At 43.0% G+C, this 21903-nt stretch overlaps 1 protein-coding gene across 1 annotated transcript in view; it reads right to left on the reverse strand.

Annotated features, from left to right (window-relative positions):
- Positions 1-774: 774 nt before the first annotated feature.
- LOC107212436 (amine oxidase [flavin-containing] A-like) overlaps positions 775-21903 on the reverse strand; it is a 32925-nt gene continuing 11796 nt past the window's right edge. The window contains exons 4-15 of the mRNA XM_015645679.3: positions 14975-15079; positions 13656-13747; positions 11250-11391; positions 9577-9726; positions 8475-8634; positions 7085-7181; positions 5668-5721; positions 4697-4754; positions 4159-4256; positions 2948-3059; positions 1604-1666; positions 775-1136 (exon numbers count right to left, since the gene is read on the reverse strand). Of these exons, the coding sequence (XP_015501165.1) occupies positions 981-1136; positions 1604-1666; positions 2948-3059; positions 4159-4256; positions 4697-4754; positions 5668-5721; positions 7085-7181; positions 8475-8634; positions 9577-9726; positions 11250-11391; positions 13656-13747; positions 14975-15079 (1287 nt within the window). The 3' untranslated portion in view covers positions 775-980. The remainder of the gene's footprint in view (positions 1137-1603; positions 1667-2947; positions 3060-4158; positions 4257-4696; positions 4755-5667; positions 5722-7084; positions 7182-8474; positions 8635-9576; positions 9727-11249; positions 11392-13655; positions 13748-14974; positions 15080-21903) is intronic.

The following is a 21903-nucleotide window of genomic DNA, read 5'->3' on the forward strand; positions in this document are numbered from 1 at the left end:
GATGGATGGATGGATGGATGGATGATGGATGGATGGATGGATGGATGGATGGATGGATGGATGGGATGGATGGATGGATGTGGATGGATGGATGGATGGGATGGATGGATGGATGTGGATGGATGGATGGATGGATGGATGGATGGGATGGATGGATGGATGGATGGATGATGGATGGATGGATGGATGGGATGGACGGATGGATGTGGATGGATGGTTGGATGTGGATGGATGTGGATGGATGGATGGATGTGGATGGATGGATGGATGGATGGATGGATGGATGGGATGGATAGATGGATGGGATGGATGGATGGATGGATGGATGGATCCGATGTACACAGATGTTTCCTTGGCAGTGGGAAGAATGAAGTCTCCTTGATGCCTCCCCTCTCCCTGTTCAGTGCTGTGCCTTGTGCAAATTACCTCCTTTCATCTAGCTCGGGGTTAAGTTTCACGTTTAGATGATTAATAATTAAACAAATGCATTTGAAAATTAATTTGGCAATTCTACAACTGATTGGCATGGTAATCTCTTCTTTGCAGCAGGGATGGTATGGGAATAACCTCAGATGTTCTGAGCTGCTGACTGAGGTGAATGCATGAGGGCATTTACTGTCACATGTGGTGCAAAATAAAACAGTGAGTGGAAACAAAAGTATTATTTGAGACCCCTCTGCAACTCAGAAATGATGTGATCTGCATTTTGCCTTGCCTGTATTAGGAATATATCATTGATATTATCATGTCTAACAAAAAAAACAAATGGACAAATTTGAAAAACTCCCCCACAGTTGATTTATTCCTGGTAGCAACTGCAGTGGATTCGATGCATTAATTATGGGACTAAAAAGAAAAATCACAAGGAGAATAACTTTTGCTCTTTCCAGATGTCCATGCCACTTTTCTCCAAAATAACACTCATCTGGTAAAAGAGGAGGAGAGGGGGTGTGCAGCTTCCACTGGGCACGTGGTCCCTGCTAGTTTCGAGCGACAAGTCCCTTTTTACAGACGAAGAGCCCTGCAGCAGCCACAGAGGTGAGACACAGGGTGCAGCTCAGCAGGCACAGCAGCCCCGGTGCTGAGGGCAGGTTCCTTTCCCAGAAGGTGGTGGTGAATGGTCGGGCTGGGACATCCTGGGGGAGAGAGGAGATGGTGACTCCACAAGGTCCCCCCTCACCACAAGAGCAGGGAGGTGACAAACGCCCTCCATGAGGTTTTTTTCCCAAGGACCAGATTGTGCAGGGAAGTGTCATGGCTGTGAGATGTGTTTTCTGTCATCCTGACCAGCCATGGGACAGTGGAGATGGAGTTACTTGTGGCTGGAATGAGGTTCTAGTTGGCTTTAAACCATGGCCTGGGACTGGGCAGAATTAGGCTGCATTTTTCAGTCCCCCAGGCTCTGAGATCATTGTCCTTGGCTCTTAGTCACCCACCCTTCAGACATGGGTAATAATATTCCTTGGACAAGACACAGAAATTAATACCATCAGCATGGGAGGTGGCTGAAGCCTTGCCTGGGAGCAGGGTTCATGGGAATCCCTGGAACAGGGACACACCTGACTGAGGGGTGTGTGCCTGACTGGGTGATACTCTGGCTTACCTTTGACTCTGGCTCTGGCATCCAAATTTCACTCTTGGAGATCTTCCCCATACTGTGCAGTACCTAGAAGAAAAAAATTATTTGTACTATGTGAAAAAATTATACACAACTTCCACAACTCTTCTACTTTTAGAGAAGGAGAGGAAGTCAGAGCAAGGTGACATTGATAAAAGGTGTAACTATGACTAGATGAATGTCTCTTGAACCAGAACACGTACAGTGATTTCTACTAGAGCATCTCTAAATATTTTTTGTGGGAGGTTTTTAGTTTTGGGGTTTTTTTCTGAGTTAAAGTGCTTTTTCTCAGGGCAGTTTGAGAAATACCAAGGTGAGGTTACTACCATGCACTTGGGACACAAAACCTGCTAGGAGTGATGCTTCTGGGACATAGAAAGAGGAGAGATGCAGCCCTGAGGCTCTCACAGCACAGAATTATGGAGCCCTCCCTCTCCTATTCAGGCAGTACAAAGCTCATCAAGGATTCTTCTTGAGAATAAACTGATTGTAACAATCATGGGGATTCTTGAGGGCAAATGAATGCCTCCAGAAGACAGCTCACTGTCTTTGTAACTACTGCTCACAGGCACGGAGAAAAGAAAAATTAGGTGACTTGAAATGAAGCAAGTAATAAGGATTATAAGGCAAATGTGACATTCTGTCAAATGGAAATAAAAGGGATTTTAAGATTTTCTCTTAAACAACAACTCTGTGGCTTTGCAATGCAGCAGTTGTAACTGCAATGTGCACCCTTTAATGCTTTTTTCCCCTCCCTCCAGATTGTTGTAAAGGGATTTCACTGTGACTGGGAACCCAGCCCAACGTGTGTCATTCTGAGGAGATTTAGACATTATCAGAGCTGCACATTACAATTTCATAAAGCTCAGCTAACAGGACTGTCTTGTAAAAATAGAAGCAGAAGGGATATATCAAAAATGAGAACAATGTTCAGATTTCCAGATTTCTGCACAGGAAATAGCTGTGAGCATTTGAAATTACTTAGATTAGTTTCAAAACATGCAGTGATTAACTTATTAGAAATTGAGGTAGTGTATCTACAAGCAGGATCAAGTTGGGGTTTTTTTTTCCTCTAGACATGCAGCACATGGCATAAGCTTTATTTTAAGTCTCCAGTTCAGTAACATTCTGATTTAGTTGAGATTCTTGCTTTCACTTTATTCAACAACTAATTAAGTAAGTTTAAAAATATAAAAATACTTTGGCCACGTTGTTTTCTGGGATTCCTCCCTGTCAATTCTAGGAGCCTTTGCACTAAATCAGACCCTCCCAGCTGTATTTAATCCTTTTTAGCCTTTTGATAGAGATGTTGGAAGCAGAGCAGTGTACCTCTCTGGCTGCTCTCTCTCCCGCCTGCACGGCCCCCTCCATGTATCCGCTCCACTGGCTTGCTGTCTCCGTGCCAGCAAAGTAGATTCTGTCAACAGGCTGGCGAATGATCCTTCAAAACAAGTGGGGAATGTCAGGTGACAAGTGACAGGAAGGCAATGATCCTTCTAAAAGCAATCTATGGCTTTGATGGAGTGTGTGGCTTCAGCTCTCCAGAGTCCCTGCAGACCTGCTGTCCCTGCAGGACCACCTGCTCGCTTCTGCGCCCAGAATTCAAGATCTGAGAGAGAGAAAAACCTAAGGCATAAATCAGTGTTCCCAGCTTCCATGCAAAGTAATACAGGCCTTATTTTAGTGCTGAGATAAGGGATAATCCTAACAGCCTCCAGCAATGCAGTGCAGCTGATAGATTTGTCTTCTGCACGGCAGCCTTGCTGTTATCCTGCCTTTACTGTGGAATGTGAATGATGTTTTTGCAGTGATAGATCACTAATATTAGCCTCTATTTGGAGGCTGGACTTGTCTGGCTGCTGAAGGCCTGGCATTCAGGGAGCTGCATTCACCCCACAGGGTCATAAAGCCAGTCCCTCAGCCCTGCAGTGCTGCACAAGCATTCCAGCCAGCCCAGCTGTAGTGTTCCTCCAGTGGGAATGTGCTCCCATCTAATCCCCCAATAGCTTCTCCTTGTCTGCTTGGCAACCAGAGGCTGCTGGAGGCCAGACACCTCACCACCCATCACTGCCTGAGTGTTTGGATCAGTGACAAGAGAAGGGATTGTACATGGGACGACTCCTCCCCACATGCTCTCATGCTGCACATGGGGAGGAGCTCCTGGGCTTCTCCTGAACCACCTACACAGTCAGTGGAGACCCCTCATCTGCCCAAGATATGTGTCCTCATGGGCTTGGGGGTCTCCAGAGGGTTCCATTGCAAATTCTGCACAGCACAAACTACTGTAAATAATCCAGAGGGGAAAAGTTTTGTGGCTTTAGCAGGTTCCCTTTGTGACTGTGTTTTGTTTCTTTGAAAGGCACAAGGGAAATTCTGCTCTTAGTAAAGTAAATAGTAAGATCCTTGTTAGAGTGGGAGTAGGGGAGTGGAAAGAGCGTTGAAGTTCCCCATATATTCTAAATATGCCATAGTTTTTTTGCATAAGGTATATATGTGAGCTAAGAAATGTGAATTTGAAAGCAAAGCATTCTCTGTTTTACCTGCCATAGGAATGCATTATGCCTGGTGGGAAGTAGGCTGTGTAGCACCCCCCTGAATATTGCTCCATGGTCCAGTTCTTCTCTTCATAATGCACAGGCTGTGAGTATCAACAGAGAAAACAGTGAAACACTCAGAGAAATTGGAAATAACATATTTCTTTTGAAGAGGGGGGAAAAAACAGGCTAAGAACACCCAAGGAAGGAGTGCCATGTCATCTGGCTAATCCTATCCATCTGCACAAAACAAAATTTTGTGCTTTTACAGAAACACCAGTCTCCCATGGGTACATGACAGGACAAATTAAAACATGCACTGCCTTCTCTTTTCTTGTGCAGGGTGAGACTGGCAGTTCTTTTCTTCCTGTACTCCGTGCTGCCCTCCCCTAGGGAACACAAGCTGTGGCACAACATGCAATTCTAGGTACACATTTCAAGGTACCAGGGAACTTTGGCACTTGAAGGAACTTGCCTTTATCATCCAGAAAAAAGGAGAAACATTATTGTGCAACAGAGGCAAAAACAGACATTAATTCCTTACTTGTAAAGCCTCTTTCATCCCCAGTGCCTTGGCATATGCCTCACAGATCTTCTTTTTCCTATATGAAAATAAAATCAGAGTCAGGGAAAAAAAAAGGTGGGAGGGGGAAGCTCCCCACTCACATCTTTCTTATAAAAAAAACAAATTTATTGCAACACATTGGAAAGCAAATTAGGTAAGGCTTTAAGTCTGATTTCAAGTTCTTAACATACATATTTCAAATGCTGATGCCTAAAAGGTACATCTAAAATGGACTCAGGGAATGGGAAATGAAGGTTGATTTTGGCAATGAGGTCTACAAAAATAAATCTTTGTACAGCTATTTTAGGATGCAGAGGCAATTCATTCTCATGTTCACTGGTGTAAGACCAGAAGAAAAGCAATATAAATCAATTAAATCCCTACAGATTTACTATAGCTGGGAATAAAATATGAGCTGAAGAATGCTGCTCACATTCCTAAGCAGAGCTCCTCTTTCACTTGTGCAGTACCAAAAGTCACATTTAGAAAGTACTGTTTGTTCATTTCACTGACTAATGGGAAAACTATGCTTTTGCAAACACAGAAGTTTAAAAATTTTATCACCTGGTCTGAATCTGAAGACCCAAAAGGAGACATGTCAGCACTCCTGTATCCCTGGGTTAAAGCATCATTCAGTGGAGATGTAGTTTGGGAACATGGTTGGAAAAACCTTCTCTGTTCACACTGAGACCCAGAATTGGTAAATCATAGCATGGAAGAGTGGGCAGGACTTGGAAATTTAGAAATATCCATAACTGGATGAATATTAGCATTAGCATCTCGGCTGTTTATGCTAAAATGTCAATTTCTGCCCCAATTTCCAGTGCTGGTAGTTGCACTGAGCATGTATAAATGTGCATATTCACACACATAACTCACACACATTCCTGTGGGGAAGCGTCCCAGAGAAACAATTTGCTTCTGAATATCTACAGCTTCTGAACTCTTACCTCTCTTCCGTGCTGAGATGGGCCAGTTTGACAGCCTTTCTGGTAAGGATGAAACTGAAAATAAAAATAAGGCATGTGAACATCACCCCAGCTGATATCCAAGCTCTTGCTCAAAACGACTCTAAAAAGGGAAAAAAATCAAAGCACTTTTCTGTATGTAATGAGCTTCATGTTTGTCATCATCCCTCAACATTTAACAATGACAGGCTACACGTGAAATAGCCTGTGCAGGGTAACCTGCAGAGTTAACTGAAAGGGAGGGTGTGCATTCCCAGAGGGCTCTGATCCAAAAGGACTGAGACCCTGAGCTTTCTTGAGCTTTTGAACTCCACAGGCAGCTGCCTTTGCCACTTGGTGTTAGTAAGTGCTGGCAGCCTGCTGCTCTGACAGGCATGCACAGTGTCATGGATCACTCCTGCAAGAACTGGGATCAATTTTTATTCATCTTGAAAGAAACAGATTTGCCAGTCAGTTCATCTGACCCTAGTGGAGATATCCAGGGGATGAAGTATGTTCCTACACTCTTTTAGAAAGTCACATAAATCCGTGAGGAGGAAGAAAGCTGGAAGCTGTTTGCCATATGGGGTTTGGAGGAGGCTTGCTGCTCTCAGGTCATGGAAGCTTTTAAGCCTTGAACATGCCCATAAACATGTACAGTTCAGTAGAAATGGTGAGCTTCCCCTGCCAGACACTTAAGGAGTAGTTGCCTGACATTTATTTATATTGGCCTTTTTTTGGCAGTCTCACCTCAGATTACAGTGGAAAGACTTGTAAAGATCGTTTGTTCATTTGGTTTCAGCTGTTTTAAAAGCCAGTCAATGCTGTCATGTATTTTCCCCCCTGTTTGTCCAAACTGTAACATTTTTTCTTGTCAGTTTCTACAGAATCTTGATTTTTTCACTGCACAGCTGCCTCCCTGCTCCAGCAGCTGATGTTCCTTGTCCTGCCTCAGCTCAGTGGAGACAAATGAGGATTTCTTGGACAATTGCAGTGTCATTTTGGACCAGGCACCAAACATAAAAGCCCAACATAAGCCAAACACAGGTTCACACAGGTAGGTATGAGAGGGAGTTATTTCTAAATCTACTCCAAAGCAAAAAAACCCAAACAAACCAAAACCAAAACCGAAACAAAACAAAACCATGAACTGAATGCTTAAAAAAAACCTACAGCTAAATTCAGCAAGTCCTTCCCAATCACATCCTTTGTATTAGGCTGTTTTATAAGAACCTTCTCCAGAAAGTTTATATGGACTAGAGAGGCACAAGAGGCTTGGCAGAAGTGCTCTCCTCCATCTGTGCAAACAGTGGAAGTAGCAAACACTGATGTAACCTGGTCATTTCCCCTCTCCCTCCTGCTCCCACTATCTCTTACAAGAGGAAATACACATCTGTGAGTGTGGGCTAGCAGCTTTTACCCCATAATGGCAGGAAAAGTTCCATCAGGTTTTGTGTCATCTATGGTTATTCCAATTGGAGACTCTTCATCCTCAATGATGAAGGAACCACAGTAACCTAAAGGAAAAGAAACCTCAAGATGATAGCTGGAAAAACCTGTTGATGATCACTGTTGCTGATAGTAATGAGTAAGGAAAATTATCCATAAAAGGAACTGTACAATAATTCTGTTATTGCCAAAAACACCTACATGTCTGAAGTGTCTCTCTAACAGTTTCTCAACTCTCTTCTCTCTGACTCTGGGAAATCAAGAGATTTGTTTGTACACAAACTTGTAAAAATCTTTAAAATTCCATTGTTACTTAACATGGAATTTATACAGATTGCTGCAAGTCCCTTTGGCTTTCTATTTTGGGGACAATAAACATTAAAAATAAATTGATCTAGTCAGGGCTATGGTGATTCATTCCATGAGTAACTTTGACCAAAACAAAACCCAGTGTAATTACATCTGGTCACTGCAGGCTCAAATTTACACTGTTTTGATTTTTCTGGTGTTAAGATTGTTAGGAATGGTGTTCCATAACAGCAATGTACAGAAGCATGGGCTGTCTAATCTCAGATCACATCATGATGTGATTCAGATGAACATGTGAAAAATCTCATCTAGAGAACAATGTACACACCTGACTGCATTCCTGCCTAACCTCAATGGCCAGTTTATGCCCTGAAACATGCAAAAATTATATTACTTTGATTAAGAAATATTCTCACCACTCTCAATATTGTTAGGAAGAAAGTGGAACTAATCTGTTCATACAAATAGTTCTGAAAATGGTATCAGTTAAAGCTGAGAAAAACAAGATATTACAGCATGGAAAAAATATCTTGAGCTACCCAAAATGCTAACCTACTTTTCCCAATCCTCTGAGATATCAAGTCTGCAGAACAGAAGATTAAAATCAGGGAAAGGTCTTGCTTATACCTTAAGCTCTGCTTGTCATCTGCTGTAAATTCTCTTTGGCTGACCTAACTGTCCCTGCCAGGAGGAGGAGGGAGCTGATGCTGCAGGGAGGCTGATGCTTCTGTGCTCTGTAGATTTCAGCAAGGTTTCCCAGGGAAACATTGCTTGTTCTCCTGGTCATCCCACTTCAGCCAACTGCAATAGGATTCGGGATCCTGCTTGGATCTGGACTCACCCTTGGGACAAGGCATGCACTCAATCTCAGAGAAAGAGTTCTGATCTCTAAGGAGCTTTCCTTTTCACTTTTCTGTATGTTTGATTTTGGGGTTTTATACATTTAATCCTCCTCTGGATTTATTCCCTGATTAGCACTCTGACACCATTCTCTGACAGCAGAACTTCCAAATTTGCACAGAGTTCCCAAGTCCTCCGCTTTCCCCACCTACCCTTCCTCCTCCAGAAGGCTTCCCTGTAGTACATCATGCATTTTATGACACTCCCCATAGGCAAACGCTGAATTAACTGGTTTCTCTTTGGTGGCAGCTCTGGTTTGTAATGAATCTTTGTTGTCAGGATTGGAGGGATGGCACTGATCACGTACTTGCCCTGAAATGCAGAACAAAGTCAGCACAAGGCGCTGCCTCCCAGCGAGCTCATCCCACGGGACAAGTTTGAAAGACAACTTTAATAGCTGCTAACAGCTTTCCCACATCTGACCCTGCTAGGTGGCTTTCCCACACACTTATTTCCAGGTGACAAAAGTAATTCTGACATCTCAGAAAAAAGGAGCTGGAAAAAAGAGATCAGAGTTGAAAATTGGCTGGAGACAGGTGGGGAAATGGGACAAGAGACATCCTATGGCTCAGGTAAAACTGCATTTTATCATCTCCAGGAAAATATGACCCACATTTTTCCCAATTATAAGATGTTAAAAAAATCACATTTGTGCATATTCACAGGATGTTACTTCAGGACAAGGAATACTGATGGTGATTCCAGCTTCCCTGAATGTGCTCCATCCTTCTCACAGGCCCTGGGTCTGACTGGGGCAGTGCAGGGCCCTGTAGGGTGACACTATGGCACAACACTGCTGCTCTCAGGTGCTCTCAGGCTGGGGATGCCACTGTGGGTAATCATGTGCTGATGGAGCATTTCAAAGCACCATGGTAGAGAGGAAAAATCTTACTAAATGTGTTTGAAATGTCTTTTTATTTTTTTTTTTCGTGTTGTGAACCACAAACTTAGACACAAATAGGAAGGTTATTTTTCTTTCCTTTGAAATGGTCTCAATGCAGAACTAAAACATAAAAATATATGCAGACATAGAAAGTTAAGGTGGAAAAGTCAGAGTAATGACAGAAGCCAAGTAGCAGGACACCAAGAAGAGAGGCAGTCATTAAATCTGGAAAGCAGGGTCCATGGAGTGTCAGCACAGTCCAAGAAATAGACACACACAAATGGGTGCTTCCTGATTACATCTGGCCAAGAGCTACAGCAGATGTATCCCCCTACTAAATGCATATTCCACTTTTATTCTGATTGAATTACCTCATATATCTCATGGTTTAGAGTCTCCACAAGGACATTATCACCTGTCTGGTCGATACTGATCACAGGTCTCTCCAGTTTAACTCTGCCTTTGAGGCGTTCCATTATTTTCTCTGATATCTGACCAGAACCCCCTTTAAATTTCCTCTCCTAAAACAACAAAGAGAAAAGAAACACAAACAAAAAATCAACAGCGTTATTCACAATGACATTGAATATGACTTCTGCTCACCACCATAAAATTTCAGGCCAAATCTTCAGGTCCTAAGGGTGCATAAAACACCCAGACTTTCAGAAGAGTGAGGGCATAAATCTGACCCTCAGTGGGGATCACTGACTGAACCACTTTTGCAATGGCTTCCCTAATGACCTGGCCTAAAGACTCTTTAAGCCTAGAGAACATGAACATTAATGCAGGCTTTCTAGCATAAATAAACATATCACTTCTTTCAAAACAGGTTTTGAGTTTTTTACCCACCACGGTGCTATCAAAACCTCCAAGTGTTAACAAAGAAACTGACTGTAAAGTGAAACATTGTGCCAGCCCAGAAACAAACCAGATCTTTAACTGGGTCTGGTCTCGAGGTAATGAGCTTTCTCTGTCCCTAGGAAGACACAAAGGCAAGAAAGGAAGAAATGTCACAATCTGTGACACACATTTCCCTGCAATGTCCGTGCAGAGGGTAAGGGGAAGCACTAAAACCTCTTTCATCTACCAGCCACCAGCAGTAGATAAAGCAGCTCACTTTTATGTGTAAGATGCTGGTACTGGCAGGGAGGAAAGGATCCAGAAAGTTTCATGCTGAAAGACTGAAATGGCTACCCAAGCAGGTTTTATAAGACTTGCCAGGGCCACTAAGCCAGAATTCCTCAGTGCTTGTGCTCAGCTAAAATTGATTGGGGTGAGGGAAGGAGGAAGCATGATAGGAACACAGACAGTTTTTCCAGCTACAATCCAGCTACAAAGAAAAGAAAGTGCTCTTCCCAGGTAGCTTTCCCTTCTCCACACATTTCATTTAGCCATGAGTATCTCAGGATTAATTTTATTTTTAACTCTTGCTGCAGCATCTAGCAGTTGCTGATGTGGGACAGCAAACATGACTGAGGGGCTCCTGAGGAGGAAGACTCTTAGTCAGGTCTGTCTCCTACCACAGGAGAGCATCAGCACGGCTTACATCCTTCCTGACACGTGGTTCTTACAGCAATGGACAGAGGCTGATGGAAACTGCTGCCATGTGAGCTGGCCCAAGAAGGAAGGGCCTTTTGCTATTTACGACCAACTCTTGTCATTAGAGGCTTCAACACCAAAAAAACACCCACATTTCACTCTGGAGTACACTTGTTCTGAACTTCTGTAAACACTCAAATGTGCCAAGTAACCCACAGAAAATAAATTGGCAAAAAAGCAACACAACTGCAACAACAACACTGTGCTGAAGTGAATGCAGAAAACCCCCAACTGTTTAAATAGTCCACATTTATTCCACATCTTAGCTAATAAAATTAAGGCTAATCCTAATTAGGATTAGGGCTGTATCACCCCATGAGAACACATTTCCCTCTGGCCCCACATGCTCTCATCTTTTCATTAATTGCAGGGTTTGGATGGGTACAACAGTGCACTTGCTCATTACGATTTCAAGAGAGGAGGAAGGAAATGAGACATTTTGTACCTGGCCCCCATTGGTGATAGAGAAAATCCTGGATGTGCCCCCACACTGCTTCACATACCACAGGAACCAGAGGGCAGAGACTTCGTGAGGCTCAGACGTGACGTTGACGTTGACAAAGACCGTGGCAAAGTCTCTGACAGCTCTGCATGAGACACAGGACCAGGAAAAGACTATGAGAAAATATGACTTCCTGACTGCTTTCAGGATTTTATTCGTCATACTAAACAAGGGCTGCTTTCCCAAAGTCAGAAAAGTCAAGATGATTAATATGTGTTTTATTTTTCATTCTGTACTGAGTCTGTTCAAATGGGTTCCTACCAGCATCTTCCTCCCTCCCAAAGTATTTACCCATTTAGTTTGAATTCCCACTGATTTCACCTCTAGTTAAATAGTTTCCCAGCTGCTATTCCTTTCATCAGAACAAATACTTTTCTCAGCAGAAGAACATTTTTTGTAATCTGTTAGTGAAACTTTTCTGCATTTCTCATGGGGAGCACATCAGTTCCAGGGTCTGATGGGTCCTGAGGGACTGAAGCAGCCACACAGCCTGGACATTCCCCACTGACAGGAACAGTGCTGCACTGATCTTTTGTGAAATCAAGAATTAGACTTGGTAAATAACCCAGACACAGAAACCAAATTGGCAATCATTGCCATAAAAATAAAGGAAGGGTCACCTGTCTACCACAGTACATCCTCTGAACAAAAATAGAGAAACAGCAGCAGGAACAGAGGATCTGGCTATTCACAGTACTTGCATTTGTAGCCACAGATTACTAAGAAAATTGAGAACATTTTCCAAAGAAGGTAAAAGGACTTTGACTTTGATGAAGCTTCATGAAACAACATGAATTTATAATCATCTGATAAAGGAAGGAACTTTGCAAGTTATCTGTGCTAAAATATGTAACTTATAAACTTTTATAACCTCATTTCCCTGAATATGAAGTTCATTCACCCCTATTTCATTAGCCAGGATATGAAAGCAGCCTGCACACAAGAAGCCTCTGTGACAATTCTGAGAGCACCAAGACACTAAGCAATTGCAGCAGGTTCAAGCCTAAGAAATGTGACAGAAGTCTACAGGGTCAGTAGATGTTGATCTGTGACACAGGACAAACAAATCTTTTGTAATCTTGGTCCTGAGTCATACAGAAAATGCTATGGAAGAGCTTTTCTCTTTAAGCACTGTTTTTTAACTGTGCAGAAAAATGTGACTTGGCTTAAAAAATCTAAAATGGGTTTTTACTGAGTTTTTGAATAAGCACATCCATTAAAACTGGATATTTTACTGACAATATTGGCAGTAGAAGCTGCCCAGCAGAGAAGTCTGTTAAAGGAGGGATCTCTACAAACCCAGTCCTGCTTATGTTCCACCAGCTCCATGGCTAAAAGTATCAGTAAAACTAGAAGAGGAAGAGTCAGTGCATTTGCAACAGCAGTTCAAAGTAACCAAATTTGCAGGCAAAAGGCTCATAAAACGAATTGCAAAGAGAACTCCAATGCCACAGAGAGCACAAGCAAGTCCAAATGGCTGTACAGCATATCCCATGGAGCTGGAGCAAGACCTAAGCCATAAAAACGAATTTCAAATGGAAAGATTTGGTCAGGAAGCTGCAGGCACAGCACTAAACTGCAGTCAGAATGAAAGGGCAAACAGAGCACAGCCACACAAATAAAAGACACTGAAAAGGAGGGAGGAGAGAGTTAGAGAACAGCACAGGGGCTGGCACAGCAAGCAGGGACATGAGTGCTCACAAGAGCACACTTCTCTTCGCCTTATAAAGAGCAATGATTGAAAAGAGAAAGGAAAGAAAGAGAATTCCCAGTTGTCATCACCTCAATGGATTGAACATTGTTCCTTTTTTTATTTGTACAGTGCAGTCCTCACAGAAAACACATTGGTCATTTTATAGATGGTGCAACACCTTGAGCCCTCTTCCTACCAGCTCTTGTTGATGTTCTGTTGGATCTGTTACAGACAAACAAGGAGGACCTGTGGGATGAAGCTTGGCTGCAGTGGCCTGTGGAGTTTAAGATCCTGAGAGCAATACTCCAAACAGCAGAACTGCAGCCCTGGAATTTGGAAGGGCAGGTTTCACCCTCCTCGAATGTCTCACAGGAAACTATTGTGTAAGGCCAAGAGCCACAGGAGAGCTGGCTGGAGTTCAATGATCCAATGGTTTGAAATGAAAGGATGTTGGGAAGAGCTCACACACCACTGCTGTGTGCAGGGACCTGCTGAAGCAAACCCCAGGCTCCCCCAGCACTTCTGATGCCACCTGCCAGCCAACCAAAGCCCATCTCAAACACCTCCTGCTCTGTGCTCAGCTCTACCACAGAACCTGACAAAAAGCCACCGTCATTCCACAGCTGGAACTTCAAAGCAGGTAAAGATTTACACACTTGGTCCAGCAAATCTTATTTATCAGCTCTTTCATGGTCATTTTGTCCCATTCTTCAGCATGTGGAGCATCCCATGGAGCATCAGCAGGAATCTGGAGACAGAGGTGAAATATCCAAGGAATTATTCAGTAGTTCACCATTGCCTGGTCATAGCTAGTTAGTAGCACAGATTTAATTGATATGCTGGCCAGGAGTTACTTTTGTCCCCTGCACATGGATAATTCTGGAAATTCACTAAATGGAATAGTTTCCATTCACACCTTAGGGCATGAATTGTACCATGACCACCAAATCTGTCTTTGTCTGACCAGTGAACCATATCCTTCTGCTGGGACTCATCTGGATTTTAGTTGTCCAGAAGCAATTCCAATTTAGTTGTCTTGGTGTCTTGTAGAAGTTGAGGGGAAAGTTCTTTATCCAGTCAGTTCTAAAATGAGTATCCAAAGGCTCCTTTGTCTCTCTGCTAATTGCAGAGTAAAAAAAAAAAAATTATCTAGATATTTTCAAATATTTTAGGCAGTTAAATTATTAATAATAATTCTTTGCAGTAAGTAACATGATGTGGAGGATACTACCATATTCCTAAAACTTTAGAAAATGTACTATTGACCAAAAAAATGTGTAGCATAATACATAAATTTGATTCTGCAAAACCACTTAAAATCAATGGAATTTGCAGGAGTAGAGTGAGTTATGCTTGAAGATTCTGGTAAGGTAAAGCCCTTGGTTTATGTCTAGATTATATGGGAGCTGATGAATATTTGAAAGAGAGTATAATGCTCCAGGGGCTGCAGTTGTACTGCTTATATCTTGAACTTTAAAAATAAAGTTCCTGTGAAGTCAAACTGGAGCCTAGCTTAGGCAGCTACAAAAAAAATAATCATCTTTACTCAAAATGCTGTCACAAGGGAAGGAGAAAAAAACCCTCTAATCTCCCAGCTCATGGGATATTTTTTCCTGTCATGAGAAAATACTTAGACTGAGTTCAACCTCTTTTTTTCAGATATCTTAGATACCTCCAGATCCTTTTGTCTCCTCTCAGAGAATCATAGAAGAGTTTGGGTTGGAAGGGGCCTTTACAAGTCATCTAGTCCACCCCCCTCTCAGTGAGGAAGACCTATTATTTCTGACAAATCCTGGGAAATACAGAAATCATTCTGATGGATGTTTTCTTTCTGTTTTGTTTTGTTGTTGAGGGTTGTTGTTTTTTTTTTAATTTAAAAGAAGCAATAAAAAAACCCTGCCAGAAAGAAAACAAAAACCTGATTTATTCATGGTGACATGAGCGTTGTAGGAAACACTGAATTTTCACAGCCTACCTCTTTTCCCATCTTGTCCATGGTTCTCCAGAAGTTATTGTAATCCAGATAAACCAAGGGATTCCATGTTGAAGGGCAAATTCCTGTGAAATTTCGTGACTTTCCCTGAAATGCACATAAAACCACAAACAACTGAAATACAACAAAGCAGATCTTCATTACTCAAGAACACAAAATTCTCAGAGTCGTCACGTGTTTGGCCTTTTGCCCCAAAAGACCTGGCTGGGTTTTTGTTTTCTTCTTTTTCATTCTCCTGCATATGAATCAAGCAATGGAATGCATGTTGCTAAGTAGGAGGGCTAAAAACAGCTGGACTGGCATTAAAAATGACAATAACACCTTTTTATATCCACTATTCTGAAAGGGTGGGGAGGGGTACATTTGTTCTGAGCAGGTTGTCAAATTCTGGGCTAAGGATACTCAAGCCATGGCCAAAGAGATAATATTCTTTGTTCCTAAGAATCCTTCATTATTACATTTAAATGAATCTACTACTTGCCTGCTGCTGAAATGTGCATAATGAAATTTGTGTGGGTCTAAAATTGAATGCATTTCAAACTATTTAGGCACCTTTATGGTAGACCTCACCTTAAAAGCAAGCTTACCTCTTTATCATTCCATGGAAGAAACCCAGCCTATAAGAAAACGTCTGAATGGGAAGTTTTTGGTTGCAGGAAGAAAAATATTGTACACTTGCAAAAATGGTGTCAGTACTTATGATGTGTGTGACACAGAGCTGCAGCAGCAGCTGAAACTGCTATTATCTGAAACTGTTTCAGATAATCCTGTGATATAATGATAAGAGAAACAACCTAACAGCAGCTGCTTCTTTGTGATAACTTTAATCTGAAAGAGGAGGGGATGAGCAGGTAACATTTTTTCTTATTAAATTGCTTTGGACCTTGCCCCATGTGAGTCAGTGTGAATTTCCCATCAGACCTCTGCTGTCTGCCTTTCCAGATGTGTCAGAAGTTGGAGTGAGGATGCAGGGAACACTCTGACCATGACAGGTAGCAGCTGTGGTGCTAAAGCAGTTTGCAACCTGCTTTTCAGTGCCATGGACCCCGTGCCAGCCCATCACACCTGGCTGTCACAGGTGGGAGTCACAGACCAAGAGAGAGGCTGCAGTGCTTCAAATGCAGGAAATGGGGACCCAGGGACAGAGGACATGAAGCAGGAGCCAAACACACCTTCCTCACACTTGGTGAGAGAGAATTCATTGATCTTCCCCACTGATAATTGTGTATTTGTGTGTAAAGGCATGTGGGCTTCTGATGCTGATTCTGCAGAACATTTTTCTCTGCAAAGATCATAACAAAGATAAAAGGTGCAAGATGAAACTCAGAGATCATAGTGAGCTTTCAGACTTGGCAAAAGCAGTAAAATACCGAAATTCCTACACTTTGGTGAACTTTTGTCAGACCCAGGACAGTCACAGTAGGGGAGGCAAATGTATGTGGGTAAGGGACCACAGCAAGACTTGCCTGGTCCTCTCTCCTCAGAGCAGGGTTCCAGCAGTGCCCCAGCTCTGGAGCCCATCAGGTCACTCTGTGCTGCTCCTCCTCACTATCTTCAGTGAGGGCAGCAGCAAAGCCTCTCTCCTCTTCCAGCCAGACTCAACAAATTCTTCTCTGGGACAAGCAAAGCATCAGGTTGTGGTCTCAGCACTTAGTTCAGCCTGAGATTTGCAAATTCAGTGTTATAGAGTTGGTTGGTTTTTTTTGCATTTCCAACAAATGTTGTGCTTTCAAGTCACCAGGAGGTGGTTGGTCGCCTCTGGATTTCTGAGTAGGTAATCTCAGCCTTGTGTACCACATACATTTTTTTCTCTCTTTTCTCCCTATTTTGTTCTTTTGCAGACTTACCCTGAAGGAAGGTGGCAGGGGGGATGCTGCTCCAGCCCTCTCCAGGTGCACATGTGCATACAAAACATTTCTGCCATGGCAAGAGAAGAGTAAATTCTCCTGTGAACTCCCAGCAGGGAATCCAAAATACACCGGTTCTTCCTTTCCCTTGAGGACAATTTCTCACTGCCAGGCTGCAGCACTGTGTTGCACTTCTAAAAGATCATCAAACACTTCTGCTCAAAAACCACTTATTGCTAGTCATTTTATTCTGATTGGGAACACAGGTGCAATCCACATTCCTTCCTTGACACGCTTTAACACCAATAATTCTGCCCTTCAGCAGAGAGGAGGTGCAGTGCTGCCAGGCCACCCAAATCAGGGTGAGGAGCAGTTATTATTACTGCTGTTCTGTGCTGTTGATACTGCATGGGGGCAAAGGCAAAAGATAAGCCTGTGTCCAATCAGGAGCAGCAGCAAGAAGTTCCCAGTTTTTCACTGTTGAGTGAAAATCTCTTTTCAAAAGTCCTTCTGATAAGTGACTGTACCTGTACAGAGTGCTGTAACTTGCAAACAGCTCTCTTATCCTTAGCTTACTTAGCTCAAAACATCTTTGGTCAATGGCATAGCCCTGGGAGATCAAAGGAAATACATGTTTTATCCCCTGAGAACTATGAAATGCCAACTGATAATTATAAAAGTCTAAAGTTGTGTTACTTGTTGCCCTCTTCTGCATGCAAAAAAGCCCACAACCTCAGTGAGACTGGAACCCAATGGCAGGAAAAGCTGGAAAAATACAACACTGCTAACAGACCTGGAAGAGGCTAAGACTGAATTCAGAGAGGCTGAAATGGTTCACAGACACAGTGATCCTTGTGTGGTGGGGCTGTACCTATCAGAGATGGGATCAGAGGAATGCCAGCTCTAGAAAATTCCAGGAGAGAAACTCCCATTTCCCGTCAGGCAGTGTGAGCCCAACAGCCTTAGACACATCAGTTCTGCAGCTTTCTCTCTGGCACAAGTATCTCCACAGCAGGGAGTAAATCTAGCCCGAGTGAGCTGGGGCTGGTAAGATATTAATTTGGTTTTAATATTGTCTCCTTGCTAGGCAGAAGAGCTCTGGCTGAAAGTTTCACAGAGGAGCTCACTGCAAACAGGGAAGGTCTTGCAATTTTCCATTTTTAAACAGATTTATAGTGTTCTGGATGTATGATTTTCAGAACTACTGTTCTCTTAACTGAAAGGCAAATAACCCACTGGCTTAGTTCTCATGCTGGCACATGGCTGCCTGACTGGCCCACAGAGTTTATCCAACTCTTTATTTTCATTTCCTGGTGTATCAAGTCAGATCTGAGCACTGCTGCCTGCTTGGATTAGCTACCCCACACCAATCCAAAGAAAACAAGATGCTCAAGCACCACCCCTCAGTGGTTAGAAAGAGGGCAGCGAGAGATGAGCTCTGCCAGGTCCCTTCCCTGCCCAGGACCATGGGGCTTAGAGCCAAAACTACAGGAATTAACCCCAAGTTGTGACACCACCCCAAGTTTCAAATTGTGCCAGAGGAGCAGACAATTTTGCCAGACTTGAGAAAGGCAGGTCTGTCTCCTGCCTGCTGTGCCAGGGACAGGACACACTGCAGGAGGAGCATTTCCCATGCCCCAGAGCAGGGGTTGTTATTGCCTGGGGCTGTGCCCAGCACAGAGCAGCAGCTCCTCGTGGTGTGATCCCTCAGGAGAGAATCCTTCCCTGTCCCCACCTCCAGCAGGTATCAAACTATCCCTGGGAGCAGTGCTGTGCCTGGGACTGTCTGATCCCTGTGTCTGAGCAGCAAGTTTGTGGTGATGTGCAGGGTCTTAGTCACAGACCCACTTTCTGCACCCCAAGCTCTTAATCTAAAGGCAGGATGAAGGAAAGAAAGGACTAGATGGCTAATCTGAAGCACTGTATAGAAATCCACATATTTTATCAAGTGTTCCTTCCCTCTGAAGATCATAATTCCTTATTAAGCAATATTGTATACCCTGGAGCTGTGTGCTGCTGCCAGATATTGCAGGAGTGCAGCTATAGGAGAAGGTTATTACCACACCAATGCCTCGACTTTCTAGAGTCTTCTACTGAAAAGGTGAAAACAGCACAGAGCTTCAAGGACCTCTGTTAAAACAAAAAGCTGTCTGCCAGCTCAGGGAAGGGAGAACTCCAGCACATCTGCCCTTTCTCAGTCCAAAAGCACTCTGGCTGAATTATGGGACAGGGAAATTTAGCTGGATAGAGGCTCATAACAAACACTGAAGATTTAAGTTAGAGATTTACAAGGACAGGATATCAAAAGAATTTCCCATTAACATTAAAGGAGTCCATGTTACCATGCTAACTGATGGGAAAGAAAGAACAAATGGATAAAAAAAAAAGGTAAACAATAGTTATATATTTGAATTTTCAAAGAAACTGTAACTACAAAGGAAACCTGCACCAATGAAGCAACTTGGTTATTAAAGCTTGCAGTACATGGGATTTTTCCACACACATATGGGAAAAATTCCTGTCAGAAAGAAGCGGCTCATTAAATCCCTCTGGGGAATTTCACTTTCTCTTGGCTGTTTCTGCTGCTTGGAGAAACCATTTTCCCACTTTCTCCCAAATCAATCAAAGCATTATCCTGGAAATCTTCAGAAAAAGCCAGACTGAACTGATTGTTATGGTAAAGAAAAGACCCAAAATCTCTATATCCAAGGGTGCTGGAGATTACATGCAGATGTCACAAACACTTTTAAAGCTGTGCTTAGTCATGGCAAAAGCACTTCCTCTCCCCTCTGACAAAACCACACCGCACTGCAGACTTTGGAGAAAGCTCCTGGGAGGAGACCTTCCTGTCTGGCCCTGGCTACACACTCCTGGACAGCCACCAGCTGACAGAAACAACAGCTGAGACACAAGGGGAGAAGGTTTAATCAGACCTTTCAAACCTGAAAGGCAGCAGGTGGCCCATGGCTGATGGTGCATTAGCCCAAGAAGCCGAAAACATCCATCTTTCAGATTAATATTTAATTTCTGGTGGATATGATATTTTAATATCAAATAATCTCTCTGTTAACACTTTCTGCCATCTAGGAAATGCCACAGGTGCTTGTGTTCCTGGAGCAACTGTAAGGAACATGATGGGTGCATCTTCAGCTGGGAGAGCACAAACCCCACCTGCACCTCACAGCCAGCCTGGTCAGGGGGCAGCAGGAAGGTAAAAGAGAGGCAGGGGAAAGAGCCCTGGGCTCTGACCAGCCCAGCCAACAGCCAGGACTGCACAGGTGGAGTTTAAAAGCTTCAGCTAGAAGTGGAATATAAGAGAGGGTTCAACAACACATCCCTAAATCAAAGGGCATGGTGGCTGCACAATGTCTCAAGGAAAAAGGAAGGAGAAAAAGCAGTGGGAAACCTTAGGAAAAGACAATGGAAGAAAAGGGCTACAATTCGGGAAGGGAATGTGGGAGAAATGAGACCTACAGGAAGAAAAGCATCATTATTATTCATCCAGTGCTTACATCTGAGAGACCTTAAAACCCCTTTGCTCTCACCCTGCTCCAACAACTACAGCTCCCTTGGGACCCTGATTAGCTCAGCAGGGCCACAGTGAAAAACCCAGAATTGATCCACAGTCTGTGATCCAGCTGAATAGCTCATAATGCTGCCTCTTGCTTAGAAATACACTTCACTTCAAAGAAAACATACAAAATTACGTGGTCATTAGCAGGGATGTGCATAATGCAATGTGGGACAATAAAAAGCTGCAGCTTTGGTGTCAAAATGGATTAAGGGCTCAAAGTAATATAACCCATTAGAGGCTTTTATTTAACATAAAGAAGATAAGTGCCTTTTAGGATGCTGAGAGATACATGCCTGAGCTTAAATTGGAGTGGGACAAACATTCTGCTGGTACAAACCAGCCCATCCCTCTTGCTGTAGAATTACATCAATTTTGCATGAGGGGGTGACAAATAACTTTTTTAGTATTATGGAGTGGCTGTGCAATTATTCAAGATGTGCCTGTTTTATGAGCATGGCATCAATCTGCCCAGTAAGGAGTGCTTGCAGAAGCAGATGGTAAAACTTTGCAGCATGAACACATTGCTCTAATTCTTTGGAAAAAAGTGGGAAGGTAATAGGAATGATACCAATTAAGGATCCATCACATAGGATGGCTTATCTATATCAAGTATGTCAACTGTGACTCATATAGGCTTCAAGTCTGGTTCTGCCAGAGTCTGTTAAGCACCAAAACTAAAGAATATTTTTTAAAAAATTGAAAGTGATGGTATTTGCAAATTAAAATAATACTTTGAGTTATGGATACAGACAGTAACATCTCACTCCTATGAATCTTAGGCCTTTCTTTGTCCTTCTCCCTGCTGCTCTCACCCTGTATTGGTTTTGGCAGCAGATCCTGGGTAGGACCTGTGCAAAAAAATCAGTGGGCCAAAGATCTGTCACGAGGGCTGGAAATCTGCTCTGAGGACAGCTTTCATTCCTGGTCACTTCAGCCACAGCAGCACTTGCTCAAGAGTGGCCACCTGGACTGCTGCTGCCCCACACCTCAGAGAAACTTCTGGTGACAATTGGGAAGGGCTTGTGCCACCATTAGCTAGAGAGGGAACCTCAGAGTCTCAGATTAGATTATTAATTCCAAACACCCATTTGTGAGATGTATTAATTCCAAACACCCATTTGTGAGATGTATTAATTCCAAACACCCATTTGTGAGATGAATCCCACCCCACGGGACTGGGAGAGATCTCATGAGAATCCTGTCATGTGGGCAAAATATATTGTGCTAGTCCCAGGCTAGCTCCATAATACTGTTGTCCAGTATCATCATTCAATTCTATCCATCAATACTATCATTTTTTGAATTTAAATTTAGCTTTTTTTTCAGAACAAGTATTTCCTGAACTTCATGCAAAGCTCCTTTGGAGGGCATGTTCAAAGACAATGTGCCAAATGCATCCCAGAATTGCTCTCAGCTCCATTTTCTGAACACTTTTAAAAAGAAAGTAAGAACCATTTGTCACACACCCAACAAGTTAAAACAGAATAACA

The sequence above is a fragment of the Parus major genome, chromosome 1 (assembly GCF_001522545.3).
Source record: "Parus major isolate Abel chromosome 1, Parus_major1.1, whole genome shotgun sequence".
Lineage (NCBI taxonomy): Eukaryota > Metazoa > Chordata > Aves > Passeriformes > Paridae > Parus > Parus major.